This window comes from Miscanthus floridulus, chromosome 3 (assembly GCF_019320115.1).
Source record: "Miscanthus floridulus cultivar M001 chromosome 3, ASM1932011v1, whole genome shotgun sequence".
Classification (NCBI taxonomy): domain Eukaryota; kingdom Viridiplantae; phylum Streptophyta; class Magnoliopsida; order Poales; family Poaceae; genus Miscanthus; species Miscanthus floridulus.
This window is the reverse complement of record NC_089582.1, coordinates 56603331-56615834: the sequence shown is the minus strand read 5'-3', so window position 1 is coordinate 56615834 and position 12504 is coordinate 56603331. Positions and strand designations below refer to the sequence as shown.

Here is a 12504-nt window from a genome sequence, read left to right as displayed (position 1 = left end):
CATGAACTGGTTATGAGTTTATGGGATAGTCTTGAACCTTAAGCAGAGAGTTATTGAGTTACGGCTTCCTTCTTCCGATGATAGGATCTCTCCTTATGCCCTCAGATCCAGCCTTACCAGTTGTTCCTCATGTTAAAGCTTCTCTTGATCTTGCTTCTATTCCTGTGGTCTATGAGTTTTAGATGTTTTTCCTAAAGATCTACCTAGATTGCTACTAGATAGAGACGTGGAGTTTACTATTGAGTTAGAACCTAGCACTGCTCCTATCTCACGATGTTCGTACTGCATGGCTCCTAAAGAACTAGCAGAAATGAAGAAGCAGTTAGAGGAATTATTGAAGAAGGGCTTTATCCGTCCTAGCTCTTCACCATGGGGTTGCCTAGCTTTTTTATGAAAAAGAAGGATGGTACTCTGCGGATGTGTGTGGATTATTGCCCTCTCAATGCGGTAACCATTAAGAATAAATATCCTTTACCTCGTATTGATACTTTGTTCGATCAGTTGACTGGTGCCAAGGTGTTTTCAAAGATTGATCTTCGTTCTAGGTATCACCAAATTAAGATCCAACCACAAGATATATCAAAGACAATTTTCTCTACTAGGTATGGTCTATATGAATACCTAGTCATGTCCTTTGGTCTCACCAATGCTCCTGCATTCTTCATGTATCTCATGAATTCAGTCTTCATGCCGGAGTTGGATAAGTTTATAGTGGTGTTCATTGATGATATTTTGATATACTCCAAGAACAATGAAGAGCATGCACAACACCTTTGGATAGTACTGACTTGATTAAGGAAACATAAGCGGTATGCCAAATTCAGCAAGTGTGAGTTTTGGTTAGATCGAGTATAGTTTTTAGGACATGTCCTGACACCTGAGGGTATCTATGTGGACCCAAGCAAGGTGCAAGATGTGTTAAATTGGAAATCTCCAAAGTCAGTGCATTAGATCCATCAGTTCCTTGGTCTTACTGGTTATTATCGGCTCTTCATTCCTGACTTCTCCAAAATAGCCCAACCAATGACCAAGTTGCTCTAGAAAGATGTCAAGTTTGTATGGAGTTTGGCTTATGATGAAGCTTTCCAAGCCCTAAAGAAGTTTCTTACCTTTGCTCCTGTTCTTGCCTAAAGGACTGGGTTGGGATGCGTGCTTATGCAGGATGGACGTGTGCTAGCTTATGCTTCGCGCCAGCTGAAAAAGCACAAGGTGAATTATCCCACCCATGATTTAGAGCTGACTGCTGTGATGCACGCTCTAAAAATTTGGAGGCATTATTTGTTGAAAAATAAAGTGCATATTTATACGGATCACAAGAGCCTCAAATATATTTTCACTCAGTCCGAGTTGAATATGAGGCAACAAAGATGGCTGGAACTAATTAAGGATTATAATTTAGAGGTTCATTATCATCCTAGAAAAGCTAATGTGCGATGCCTTAAGTCAGAAGTCGCATCAAGTTGAAGAAGAATCCTTGTCTCTCAACCATGCTGAGGTGCTAGCTCACATTGCTCTAGTCTCGGATCTACATGAGCAAATTATTGTAGCTCACATTTTGGAAATTCCGCATATCAAGAAGTTAATTGCCAAAGAGCGGGGTCCTCATTTCAGTGTTGATGACCAAGGTGTGGTGAAGTTCAAGAACCGATTGGTGGTTCCCTCAAGTGATGAGCTTAGGAGAATAATTTTGGACGAAGCTCACAACTCCAAGTTATCCATTCATCTAGGAAGTAATAAGATGTATCATGATTTGCGTTACTTGTATTAGTGGCCAAATATGAAACATGATATTACCAAATACATCTCAGAATGTGACATTTGTGAAAGGGTTAAGGCAGACCATATGTGTACGCCTGGATTTCTACAGCCCTTGCCTATCCTTGTTTGGAAATGGGAGGATATTTCTATGGACTTTGTTGTGGGTTTGCCCCGCACGTCAAAGGGGTATGACTCTATTTGGGTAATTGTGGATCGCCTTACCAAGTCTGCCCATTTCCTCCCGGTGGATACCAGATATTCAGCCAAGAAGTATGCCAAGTTGTATTTTGATCGGATTGTGACCCTGCATGGTGTTCCTCTTACTATCGTCTCTAATAGAGGGTCAGTCTTTGACTCTCATTTTTGGAAGCAACTTCAGCAATGTCTTGGTACTAGTCTCCTCAGGAGTTCAGCTTATCATCCGCAAACTGACGGCCAGACAGAAAAGGTAAATCAGGTACTTGAGGATATGTTGAGAGCTTGTGCCATTTCCTTTCCTGATAAGTGGGACGAATGCTTGAACTTAGCTGAGTTTTCTTACAACAATAGCTATCAAGAAAGCATTCGTATGGCACCCTTTGAAGCTCTGTATGAAAAGAAATGTAGGACACCACTTAACTGGGTTGAAGTGGGATGAAAGCATCTAGGCCTCTAGTTGGGTTTCGGTGATTAATGACAATACGAGATTACTATGACTAACATATGTTTTGCAGAGGCAATTAAGTTAGGTCATGGTAATGGCAATTGATTGGGCAATCATGGTTGTCATGCCCCTACGATGGAAATCGTTTCGGTTTTCAAAGGATGGACGACAAGGTTAAGGATGGACTAGTTCTAAGTGTCATTTGGTGTTGAAGAGACACTTAGATAAGGATTCACTAGTAGTAATGCTTTTCGCAAAAAGGAAACCCAGCAAACCATAAAACTTATCATATCCTTTGGAGTTGGAAAATTATTCTCACTAATCAGGTAAGTCTTGTGAGTACATTGTGTACTCAGGGTTTATTTACCCCTGTTGCAGGTGCAGCTTGAGGAGTGGCTGTTGTGTGAATGATTCTTCTGGTGGGCATAGACGGATCCTTGTATCTTATCGTTAGATGTTTATTTCAATTCCGTTGTTTAAATTCCGCACTTTGAACTTGATATTGTAATAATGTATTTCCAAGAACTCTTGTTTTATGGAATGGATTAAGTATTGTAAACTTGTACTCATTATTGAATTCTGGGTGAAAAACGTGGATTGTTCGAGTTCTTCCTTGGGGTGTGCTTGACGGAACTGTCTGATGTAGCTAACTTTCGGTATGTTTAGTATCTAGTGAAAGACGAGCGCATCCGAAAACATGTTATTTCGGATGGTTCTACCATAAATACCTAAGAGAAGCACTTTTCGGTTTGAGAACTGCTGGACGGAACACCAGGACATCATGCCTTTAGTCCATCATGGCTGGACCGCACCAGCTCAGACTACTGATGTAGCCAAGATCATTACCGCCAAGTTTTAGAATTTGAGGAAAGTGCTAAGAGAATGGCAAAGCAACTTATCTTGCCTCAAAGTGGCCATAGCAAATGTCAAGTTGACCCTGTCCTTTCTTCTATATCTGGAAGAATTCAGAGACCTATCTGTTCGTGAATGGAACTTCAAAAAGCTCGTGGAACAGAAGCTAACCTCACTCCTCCATCAACAGCACATTTACTGGAGACAGAGAGGCTCCATCAAATGGGCTACCTTGGGAGATACTAGTACAAAATTCCTTCATGCTAATACTAAATTAAATTCAAGAGAAAGCTTATCGCCACCTTGGAAGATTCAGATGGCCAAATTGTAACAGCTCACCAGGCCAAGGCTGAACTTATTTGGTCTTAATTCTAGGAAAGGTTAGGTGTCTCTTCCTATCAGGGGCTTACCTTCAATCTGCCTCACTTTGTTTAGGATGCCCAAGAGTTGTCCTTCACTGGTGGATCCTTTTCTTAAGGACGAGATTGACATAGTAATTAAACACTTACCTTCAGACAAAGCTCCAGGTCTGATGGCTTTAATACTGATTTCTTCAAGAAGTGTTGACCCATCATTTGCAATGATTTTTATAACCTTTGTTAGGCCTTCTAATGGCAATGTATGCCTTTAGAGTCTGAATGGTTCTCACATCACCCTACGTCCTGTTCGTTTGGGCTGGTTTGGTTTATAAGTCATGACTGAAAATACTGTTGGCTAGTTTGGTGTGAGAGAAAAATACTGTTCGTTGGTTGATAAGCCATGGTTTATAAGCTAAATACGATCAAGTGAACATGCTGCGAGTCCTTAAGCATGATAATGTTGTGCACGTGTCCGACTTCAGGCTATTCTCAACTCCTTTGCTGAATCCACAAGCCTTATGCAAAGTCAATGATGGTGCCAATTAATGTCAGTGATGAGCATTTTAATATTGTGGCAAATATTTTTGGTTGCTCAGAGGTGTCCCCACCTTTCACATATCTTGGCCTCCCCTGGGTATGACAAAGCTAACTGTGGCAGATTTTTGCCCTCTAGTTTCAAAATGTGAGAGAAGGCTGGTTACATGATGTGTTGAGTTGGTTCTACAGCTGAGCATAGGTCGGCTCAGTTGTGCGGGGAACCGAAAAGGAGTAAAGGATGCAATTCCATTCTCGCTTTCGAAACACAATTTCTAAACCAGGTGCGCACAGATTTCTAATGCACCTTGCCATAACAACACTGCAGTCAGTACCCAGAAAGGTTTATTCAGCATCGTTATTTAGGATATTCTGCTCTCAAACAACATTTGACACACCACTGCGCAGTGCGTAGTGCGTACTGCACCGGGATCCAGACTGCCTCGGAATTTCCATCCGCGTCCGGCGTATGTAACCAGCCCACTCTGACACCTGCCGGGCTGCTTCTTGTTTCTGCGCCATGCGGCAACCAACGACACACTCCGTCAGCGTCAGGGGCACGTCGCGGAGGCGGCCGGAGTGACAGCTACGAGGCGTCTCGTATCTTGCCGTTGCCCCGTTCGTCGCGCCAAATAGGCGCCTCGCCGCCTGCTTATATAAAGCTAGCCGTCGCGAGCTGAGCACTGGTGGTGGTGGTGGATTCCTCGCTCCCTTCCTGCCTCGTGCCAAGCCCCCAAGCCTCAAGCTTGCGAGTGCGAGGCAGCGGGCGGGCGGCGGCAATAATGGCGCTGGAGAAGCTGCAGGTGCTGCACGCGCTGGACGTCGCGGAGACGCAGCGGTACCACGTCCGCGCGGTGGTCATCGCCGGCACGGGCTTCTTCGCCGACGCGTACGACCTCTTCTGCATCACCCTGGTGACCAAGCTCCTGGGCCGCATCTACTACCACGTCCCGGGGCGCGGGGAGCCCGGGAGGCTCCCGCCCAGGCTGGAGGCCGCCATCAGCGGCGTCACCTTCTGCGGCATGATCGTGGGGCAGCTCCTCTTCGGCTGGCTCGGCGACAAGGTCGGCCGCAAGAAGTTCTACGGCAAGACCATCATGCTCATGATCATGGGCTCCTTCCTGTCCGGCCTCTCCTTCGGCAACAGCGCCGGCGGCGTCATGGCCACGCTCTGCTTCTTCCGCTTCTGGCTCGGCGTCGGCATCGGCGGCGACTACCCGCTCTCCGCCACCATCATGTCCGAGTACGCCAACAAGCGCACCAGGGGCAGCTTCGTCGCTGCCGTCTTCGCCATGGAAGGCCTCGGCGTCCTCGCCGGCTGCATTGTCACGCTCGTCGTCTCGGCCACGTTCCAGGCGCGCTTCGGCGTGCCGGCGTACGACGACGACCCCGCGGCCTCCACCCCGCCGCAGGCCGACTACGCGTGGCGGATCGTCCTCATGGTCGGCGCCATCCCGGCCTGCTTCACCTACCACTGGCGGATGCGCATGCCGGAGACGGCGCGCTACACGGCGCTGGTGGCCCGCGACGCCGACAAGGCCGCGCGCGACATGTCCAGGGTGCTGGAGGTGGACATCACGGGCGAGCCGGACATGGTGGAGAGCATCACCAGGGACAGGGGAGACTACGGCGTCTTCTCCCGCCGCTTCGCGCGCCGCCACGGCGCGCACCTCGCCGGCGCCGTCGCCTGCTGGTTCGTGCTGGACGTCGTCTTCTACTCCCAGAATATCCTGCAGGAGAAGATCTTCAGCGACGTGAAGTGGGTCCCCAGGGCGCGCACCATGAGCGCCCTCGAGGAGACCTACCGCGTCGGCCGCGCGCACGCCATCATCGCGCTCTGCGGCACGCTGCCTGGCTACTGGTTCGCCATCGCCTTCGTCGATGTCGTCGGCCGCAAGGCCATCCAGTTCCTGGGCTTCGCCATGATGATGGGCTTCATGCTCGTCATCGCCGCCTTCTACGACAGCCTCATCAGCCCCGGGCGCCGGATATGGCTCGTGCTCATGTACACCTTCACCTTCTTCTTCGCCAACTTCGGGCCCAACAGCACCACCTTCATCCTGCCGGCGGAGATCTTCCCGGCGCACCTGCGCACGACGTGCCACGGGATATCGGCCGCGGCCGGGAAAGTCGGCGCTATCGTTGGGACGTTCGGGTTCATGTACGCCGGGCAGAAGGCGGACGGCAGCGAGGCGACGGAGACAGGGTACCCGTCGGGCATCGGCGTGCGCCCCTCCCTGTTCGTGCTCGCCGCGTCCAATGTGCTGGGAATACTCTTCACCTGCTTCCTACCGGAGCCGAAGGGGCGGTCGCTGGAGGAGGTGTCCGGCGAAGGCGGCGAGTCCACCAATAGAGATGATGCTGATGACGTGGGAGACTCCCAGATTCTCCCGCTGTAGATGTTCATCTTCGTTACCGGCGCTCGTGGCTGAGGGGGCAATAGATTATTTTGGGCGAAATCTAAACAACAATATGTCTCCGACATCCATCAGATCATGGATGTGCCTGGGCTGTTGATTTCCGTCGTATCCAGGCAGTAGCGCAATGCCGCCATGGCCCGGACGGCTGGAATGGCCGATCACATTCTCGTGTGAGTCAGCGAGGTGTGAGACACTTTTTTTTTTTCATAAAGCCTTTCCGAGTGGAATGATCAATGAGGACGATGAAGTGCACTAAGGATCTGGAACACTTATGATGAGCCACTTTTTACAGCTCCAACTTCTATTCTAAAAGAAAATAATTTTTCTTTTTAAAATGTCTAGTACTCCTCCATAGAAATTGTTACCGTAGCGAGAGCCCAAGCCATGCAAAAAAAAAAAAAAAACCCCTAAAGCCTCATTTGGCACGACTCTACTTCACCGGTAAAGCCATTTTTTTTTTCTTCGGCTTTACAAATAACTCTAGCGACGGAGCTAGAGCTGTGTTTTACGAAGTGTTTGGCAAAACAACTCCTCACAATTGACAAAAAAAGAATGAAAAGATAAAGTACCCATTATCTTCTTGTTCACTATCTTCTTCCCACCCGGTGAGCGACCACCGGCTTCCACCCACAATTGGCCCACATGCCCCTTTCCAGTGGCCACATGCGCCTCCCCAACGCTCGCGCCGCCCCTCCCGGTGGCTACACGCACCTCCCGGCGACCGCGCGCCTCCCTAGAGGCTGCGCCGCCCTTCCCTGAGGTCGAGCGCCCCTCCTGACAGACACGCTGCTCCTCTCGGCGAACGAACACACCTCCTCAGTGGACGTGCCCCCTGGCTAGGGAAAATCTATCATCCTCGCAATATGGGGACCATATGCATCAGCTGAAGTCGGGTGAAGCCAATATTTTAAGTTCGATTCTACCCTAAACTCATGAGAGCATGTTTCAAGGAGCTCCATGGGTGAAGCTGTTTTCGGTTTTATCTCGTTTGGCACAAAACGGCTCCAAACAGCTCCTGAGCTAGCAGAGAAGCTGCGCCAAATAGGGCCTCAATATAATATATATTGCTTATTGAAATTCGGAAATGATATGGGTAGGGTGTCCGTTTCATCCAGACGCACGTTGGTGGGCCTCGACGCCTGCCCGAGTGGCCAACAGGCAACACTGCCATCCGCATGGACGCATCATCTCGTGTTGCTCAAGATAAAAAATCTCCACTCTCACCTTCCTCTCGAGTCGCCGTTGCGCCCGCATCCATTGTTGAACCTACTCTCCGTGCTTGCATCGCCACAGCGTGCTCCACCGCGACCGCGCTGTCGCGCCCGCACTGCCACAGCGTGCTGCACCGCGCCCGAGCGTCGCTGCCTGCCTTCCTGTCTCCCCAACGCCACTTACCACTCACCGCCGAGTTCTTCGAGCCAACGCGTGGTGTGGTCTAGGGCGACGGCTCTGGCATGACGTTCTTCACCGCGCCCAGGCGCTTGCCTGCCACCATCCTCCCTCTCCATTGCACCTGAGCGCCGCTTGCTGGCTGCCACAGTTGCCCACCAGGTAGGCCATGGCTGCCGGCAACGCCATGTTTCAAGTGTTTTAGGTGGAAGTTGTTTTCAAGTGTTTCATCTGGATGTTGCGTATGTTGTAATGGCTATATACGCATGTTGTAAGTATATGTTTCTAATGTTTTAGTTGTTTCAAACGCATGTTTCAAATGTTTTATCTGGATACTGCAGAAGTATATATGGATGTTGCATAACATGCATGTTGCAAGCGTATGTTTCAAGTGTTTCAAACGTATGTTGCAAGTGTTTTATCTAGATGTTGCAAAACTGGATCTGGATGTTGTACGTGTTTGCAATGGTTTTCAAGTGTTTTCAGGTGTTTTGCAAGTGTTTTCAGAAGTATGTTGCAAGTGTTTCAACTATTTCGTACGTATAGTGCAAGTGTTTCAATTGTATGTTGCAAAAGTAGATCTGGTGTTGCACGTGTTGCACTGGGACCACATGCCGCAACCGCCTGCTGCAGTTGCTGGGGCGTTGGAAAGCGTACGAGGCACGAGCGATCCCCTCATGAAAGCGCATGGAAAGCATACGAGGCACGAGCGTCGAGTGATCTCCGCGTGTTGTCGGTCCGGCGACGGTGCATGCGGTCCGGGTGGTGCGGGCCCCCATGTGGGCGTACCAGGGTGCAGGCACGGGAAACGGGGTATAGGCACCGATGTCCGAACGTGGGCGTCCTTCCAGACGTTCGGACACTAGCACTCACCTCAATGAATGCACGCACACCCTACCCCTATGAGAGCCTCTGGACAACTGAGTTGGTCTGGCAAATCTCGAGATTGACAAAGTCACCACAGGCGCCTCGTTGTCGATGGGCACGTCACCTACCACTGAAAGAATAGCGCCATTAATTCCTGAAATAAATCCAATAAAATACGAACACATGTGTCAATTATAAAGTCAGGGACTTGAATCCAGCCTCGAGGTAGAGTAGTGTCAGTGTTTCGAACCATCGGCTAGTAAATTTGTATCTGCGCATCTGGCCCAGATGGTGTGCTCAGAGGACACAAGGATTTACACTGGTTCAGACAGAATGTCCCTACGTCTAGTCTATTGCTGCTTGTGTTACCTGCACTAGTTTGTAGTAGGGGTTATAAACGGGCGAGAGAGGGAGAAAGTCCCAAGTCTCTGGTGAAAAGATCGAACAGAGTTGAGTCTTGTTGACCTCGTTCAGCCGTGTGCTTGTGCCTATCCCCCATGGGGTGTCCTGCTTCCCCTTTCATTGATGAAGGAAAAGACACAGGTTACAGAGAGAGAAAGAGAGAGAAAAGGAGAAAAGTGAGGGAGAAGAAGGCCTCCAGGGTCACGGCGTCCTTCATCTCCTTAATGCGTGTCCCACCGGTCCTGTAGATGATGATGGGGATGGCTCCACATCGCGGCCTTGCTCGTCTCTGGCGCTATACGTAGGCGTCGTCAGGCGGTCACAGCGCTCTACTCCGTTCCGGCGAGCGGTGTGGTCAACAGGTACTCCTGTTAGAAGCTGTACGAGGATTAGGCAGCACAGCGCCATCACGCCCGACATTGTTGGTGACATGAGCCTCCAAGTATGGTTTGTCGTGGCCACGGGTCATGTCGAGACATGCCCGCTTCCCTTCCGGTGTCAGAAGTTTGATCCTGGGGTCGTACTCTTAAACCCGTAGTGGATGGAGGCGGTATGGATCCCCATCGGGTGAGACGGTGCCCGCGCCCTCAGGGTCGGGCGAGACGAAGCCCACGCTAGAGGGGTCTGGCGAGACGGAGCCTGCACCCTCGGGGTTAGGCTAGACGGAGCCCGCGCCTGAGGGGTCTGGTGAGATGGGGCTCGCGCCCTAGGGGTTGGGCGAGATGGGGCACGTGCCCTCGGGGTTAGGCGAGACGAAGCCCATGACCTCAGGGTCAGGTGAGACAGAGCCCGCACCCTCGGGGTCATGCGAGACCTTAAATACATCTTGGACCATCCGGGCAGATTAACTTTCATGGCCGTTAACTTCCTCCAGGTATCCCTAATATCGATACCCGACAGTAGCCCCCAAGCCTACGAAGGGATAGAATACTCCTTTGGAGGCTTTTTATAGGCGAGAGGACTCTAAGGGCCTTGGTCTCCCTTTGTAGCCCACGGGGTGTCTTCGTAGGGTTGCTATTCCCTTCTGTCATGATCGGACTCCTTAGGAACATGTAGCTGCGGGATTCGGGTGCTGGAAAAGATTTCTCTTGATTCCGATCCCTCCCTAGGATTCGATTGATCCACTATCGTCATGCGACTGCGTATTCGGTCTCCTTACGAGTCCAACTTCCCTTGAGTCCCTATGCGTAGCAGGGGTCCGGTCGAGGGGTCAGCTCATCTTATGAGCGTCTCCTCTCAAGCGTTTTTTCGATAAAATGGGGGGCTAAGCCGTGCCATGTTTTCCTCGATGGATGAATCATGGTGCTCGGTGAGCTGTTAACGGGCTAGTCTGAGTGGGGTCTCGGCTTCCCATTTGTGGGGGTCTAGCATGGGTCAGCTGGTGACCGACTCTAGATTCTTGGCAGCCAATCCATATAGTTCTTGGGTCCGTTTGACCGGTCCTAAGGGCTCCTTGCCTTTCTTCAAGGAAAAACCATGGACTGTGAACCGACCAAGACTCGAACATGGGCCAAGATGCCTACGACGCTCATGCGCCTGGGTACTGGTCGTTACGGGCGCATCCCTTTCCACCCCTTACTCTAAAGGCGCCTCAGAGCGGTTGTGAATCTGTCAATGGGCCAACCTTTGAACTCCTAGGCTTGAATGGGTCGTGGGAGCATTTTTAGCTCTGTATCCCTCCTTATCTGTGGCATTTCTTGGCCCATCGAATGGGGCGAACTTTCATCCAGCGCGTCCTTTGAGGGAGCGGCCAGAGGTGGCATGCGCATGTTTCTCGGAGAGGCGATGTGACGAGGCGCGATGGGCGCATAGATCTAGGTGGACGGTTCACCTCTCGCTCCACCTTCCCTTATAAATAGTGGCCTTTCCCTTCATCTTTTGATATGCCTAACTGTAGCCTTGCCTGCTTCGCTTCTCCGCTGCCAGCGTTTGGATCTATTGCCTTCGCTCTTCCTACGCTAGCATAGCTCTCGTTCTTCCACCCTTGCCTCCCATTGAGTCATGGCATCGCTCAGACAACACCCATGCGCGTGGCCTTGTTAAGCATGGTCTTCTCCACGGGAGGACCAACGCGGCAGATTAGCTCATGCCCGGTCACAAGGAGGCGTCGGCACCACCCGATGGCTATGCCGTGTCCTTCGTGCCCTTCCACGAGCATAGACTCACGATTCCTCCCCATCTGTTCTTTTGGAGACTACTGCTCCACTACCAGATTGAGCTACAACATCTAAACCCCAATGGGATCCAGCACATCACGGCCTTCATCACACTGTGCGATGGGTACCTAGGGATCGAACCCCACTTTGAACTATGGAGGTACTTCTTCTCCGTTTCCCTGCTTAAGAAGAGGGATAGAGCTAGGGACTTGCCGGTGCCGATGGGCTACACAGGCATCCACCTCCGAGGGGAGCAGTCCACCGAGTACATGCCCTGCCCACTATTGAGGTCCAACAAGGGGTGGCATATGTAGTGGTTCTATGTGAAGAACGACGCCACCTCCCACTTGCTAGACTTCACCGGATGCCTCATCGAAGAGGCGCCATAGGTGTGGTTGTGGGAACCTCCCAAGAAGGAAAAGAAGAGGATGCATGATATCCTTGGTGCCATCATGTTCTTGAAGAGCCATGGCCTTCATGGGGCTGGTGTCATCGAGGCATATCATGCTAGGAGGGTGGCGCCGCTGATGGCGCACGCCCTCCCATGGTACGGGATGACGCCCGATGCGTAGCTCGATGGGACGGTGCTCGCCCAGGGGCCGCTCCACAATAGCGAGGTCGCACAGTGCATCAAGGAGGCAACGAAGGAGTCTGACATCGTGTTCTCGATCCTAGGACATCCCGTGATGTGGCCTGACATGGGCTTCATCGAGCTGCCGGTAGGGTTGGGCTTTTGGGCCTCCATCGTGCCGCTGCCAGAGCATGCAGCTATGAGAGCGGTGAACCGCACTGTAGATGAGAAGAGGAAGAAGGAGGGGACGATAAGAAGGCAAGGCGGTGGGCAAAGCAGCGAGCGAGGCTAAACCGAGGCAAGCGGCGGTAGGGTTCAGAGGAGAAAGAGGAAGAAGAAGAAGAAGGTGACAGTTCTGGGTCACCCGTCTAATGGGATGAGCTGGGCGGTGGGGATGAGGATCCATCTCTGCCTAGGTGGGGCCTTTTTCTCGTGACATGCCCTAGGGCAGGAGGGGGAGGACACATCCTCGGAGCTAGTGAAATCAAGCTACCCTGCTCCATCCAGGCCTTCCGCAGCGCCCTAGTGTCGGCGGGGAGTGGTCGCCCCGCTT

At 51.2% G+C, this 12504-nt stretch overlaps 1 protein-coding gene across 1 annotated transcript; it reads left to right on the top strand.

Annotated features, from left to right (window-relative positions):
• The first annotated feature begins 4928 nt into the window (after nt 1-4928).
• Nucleotides 4929-6545, top strand: LOC136545790 (probable inorganic phosphate transporter 1-4). The gene has a single exon (XM_066537765.1). It carries the CDS (start codon nt 4929-4931, stop codon nt 6543-6545), a length of 1617 nt encoding a protein of 538 aa, XP_066393862.1.
• Nucleotides 6546-12504: the final 5959 nt, after the last annotated feature.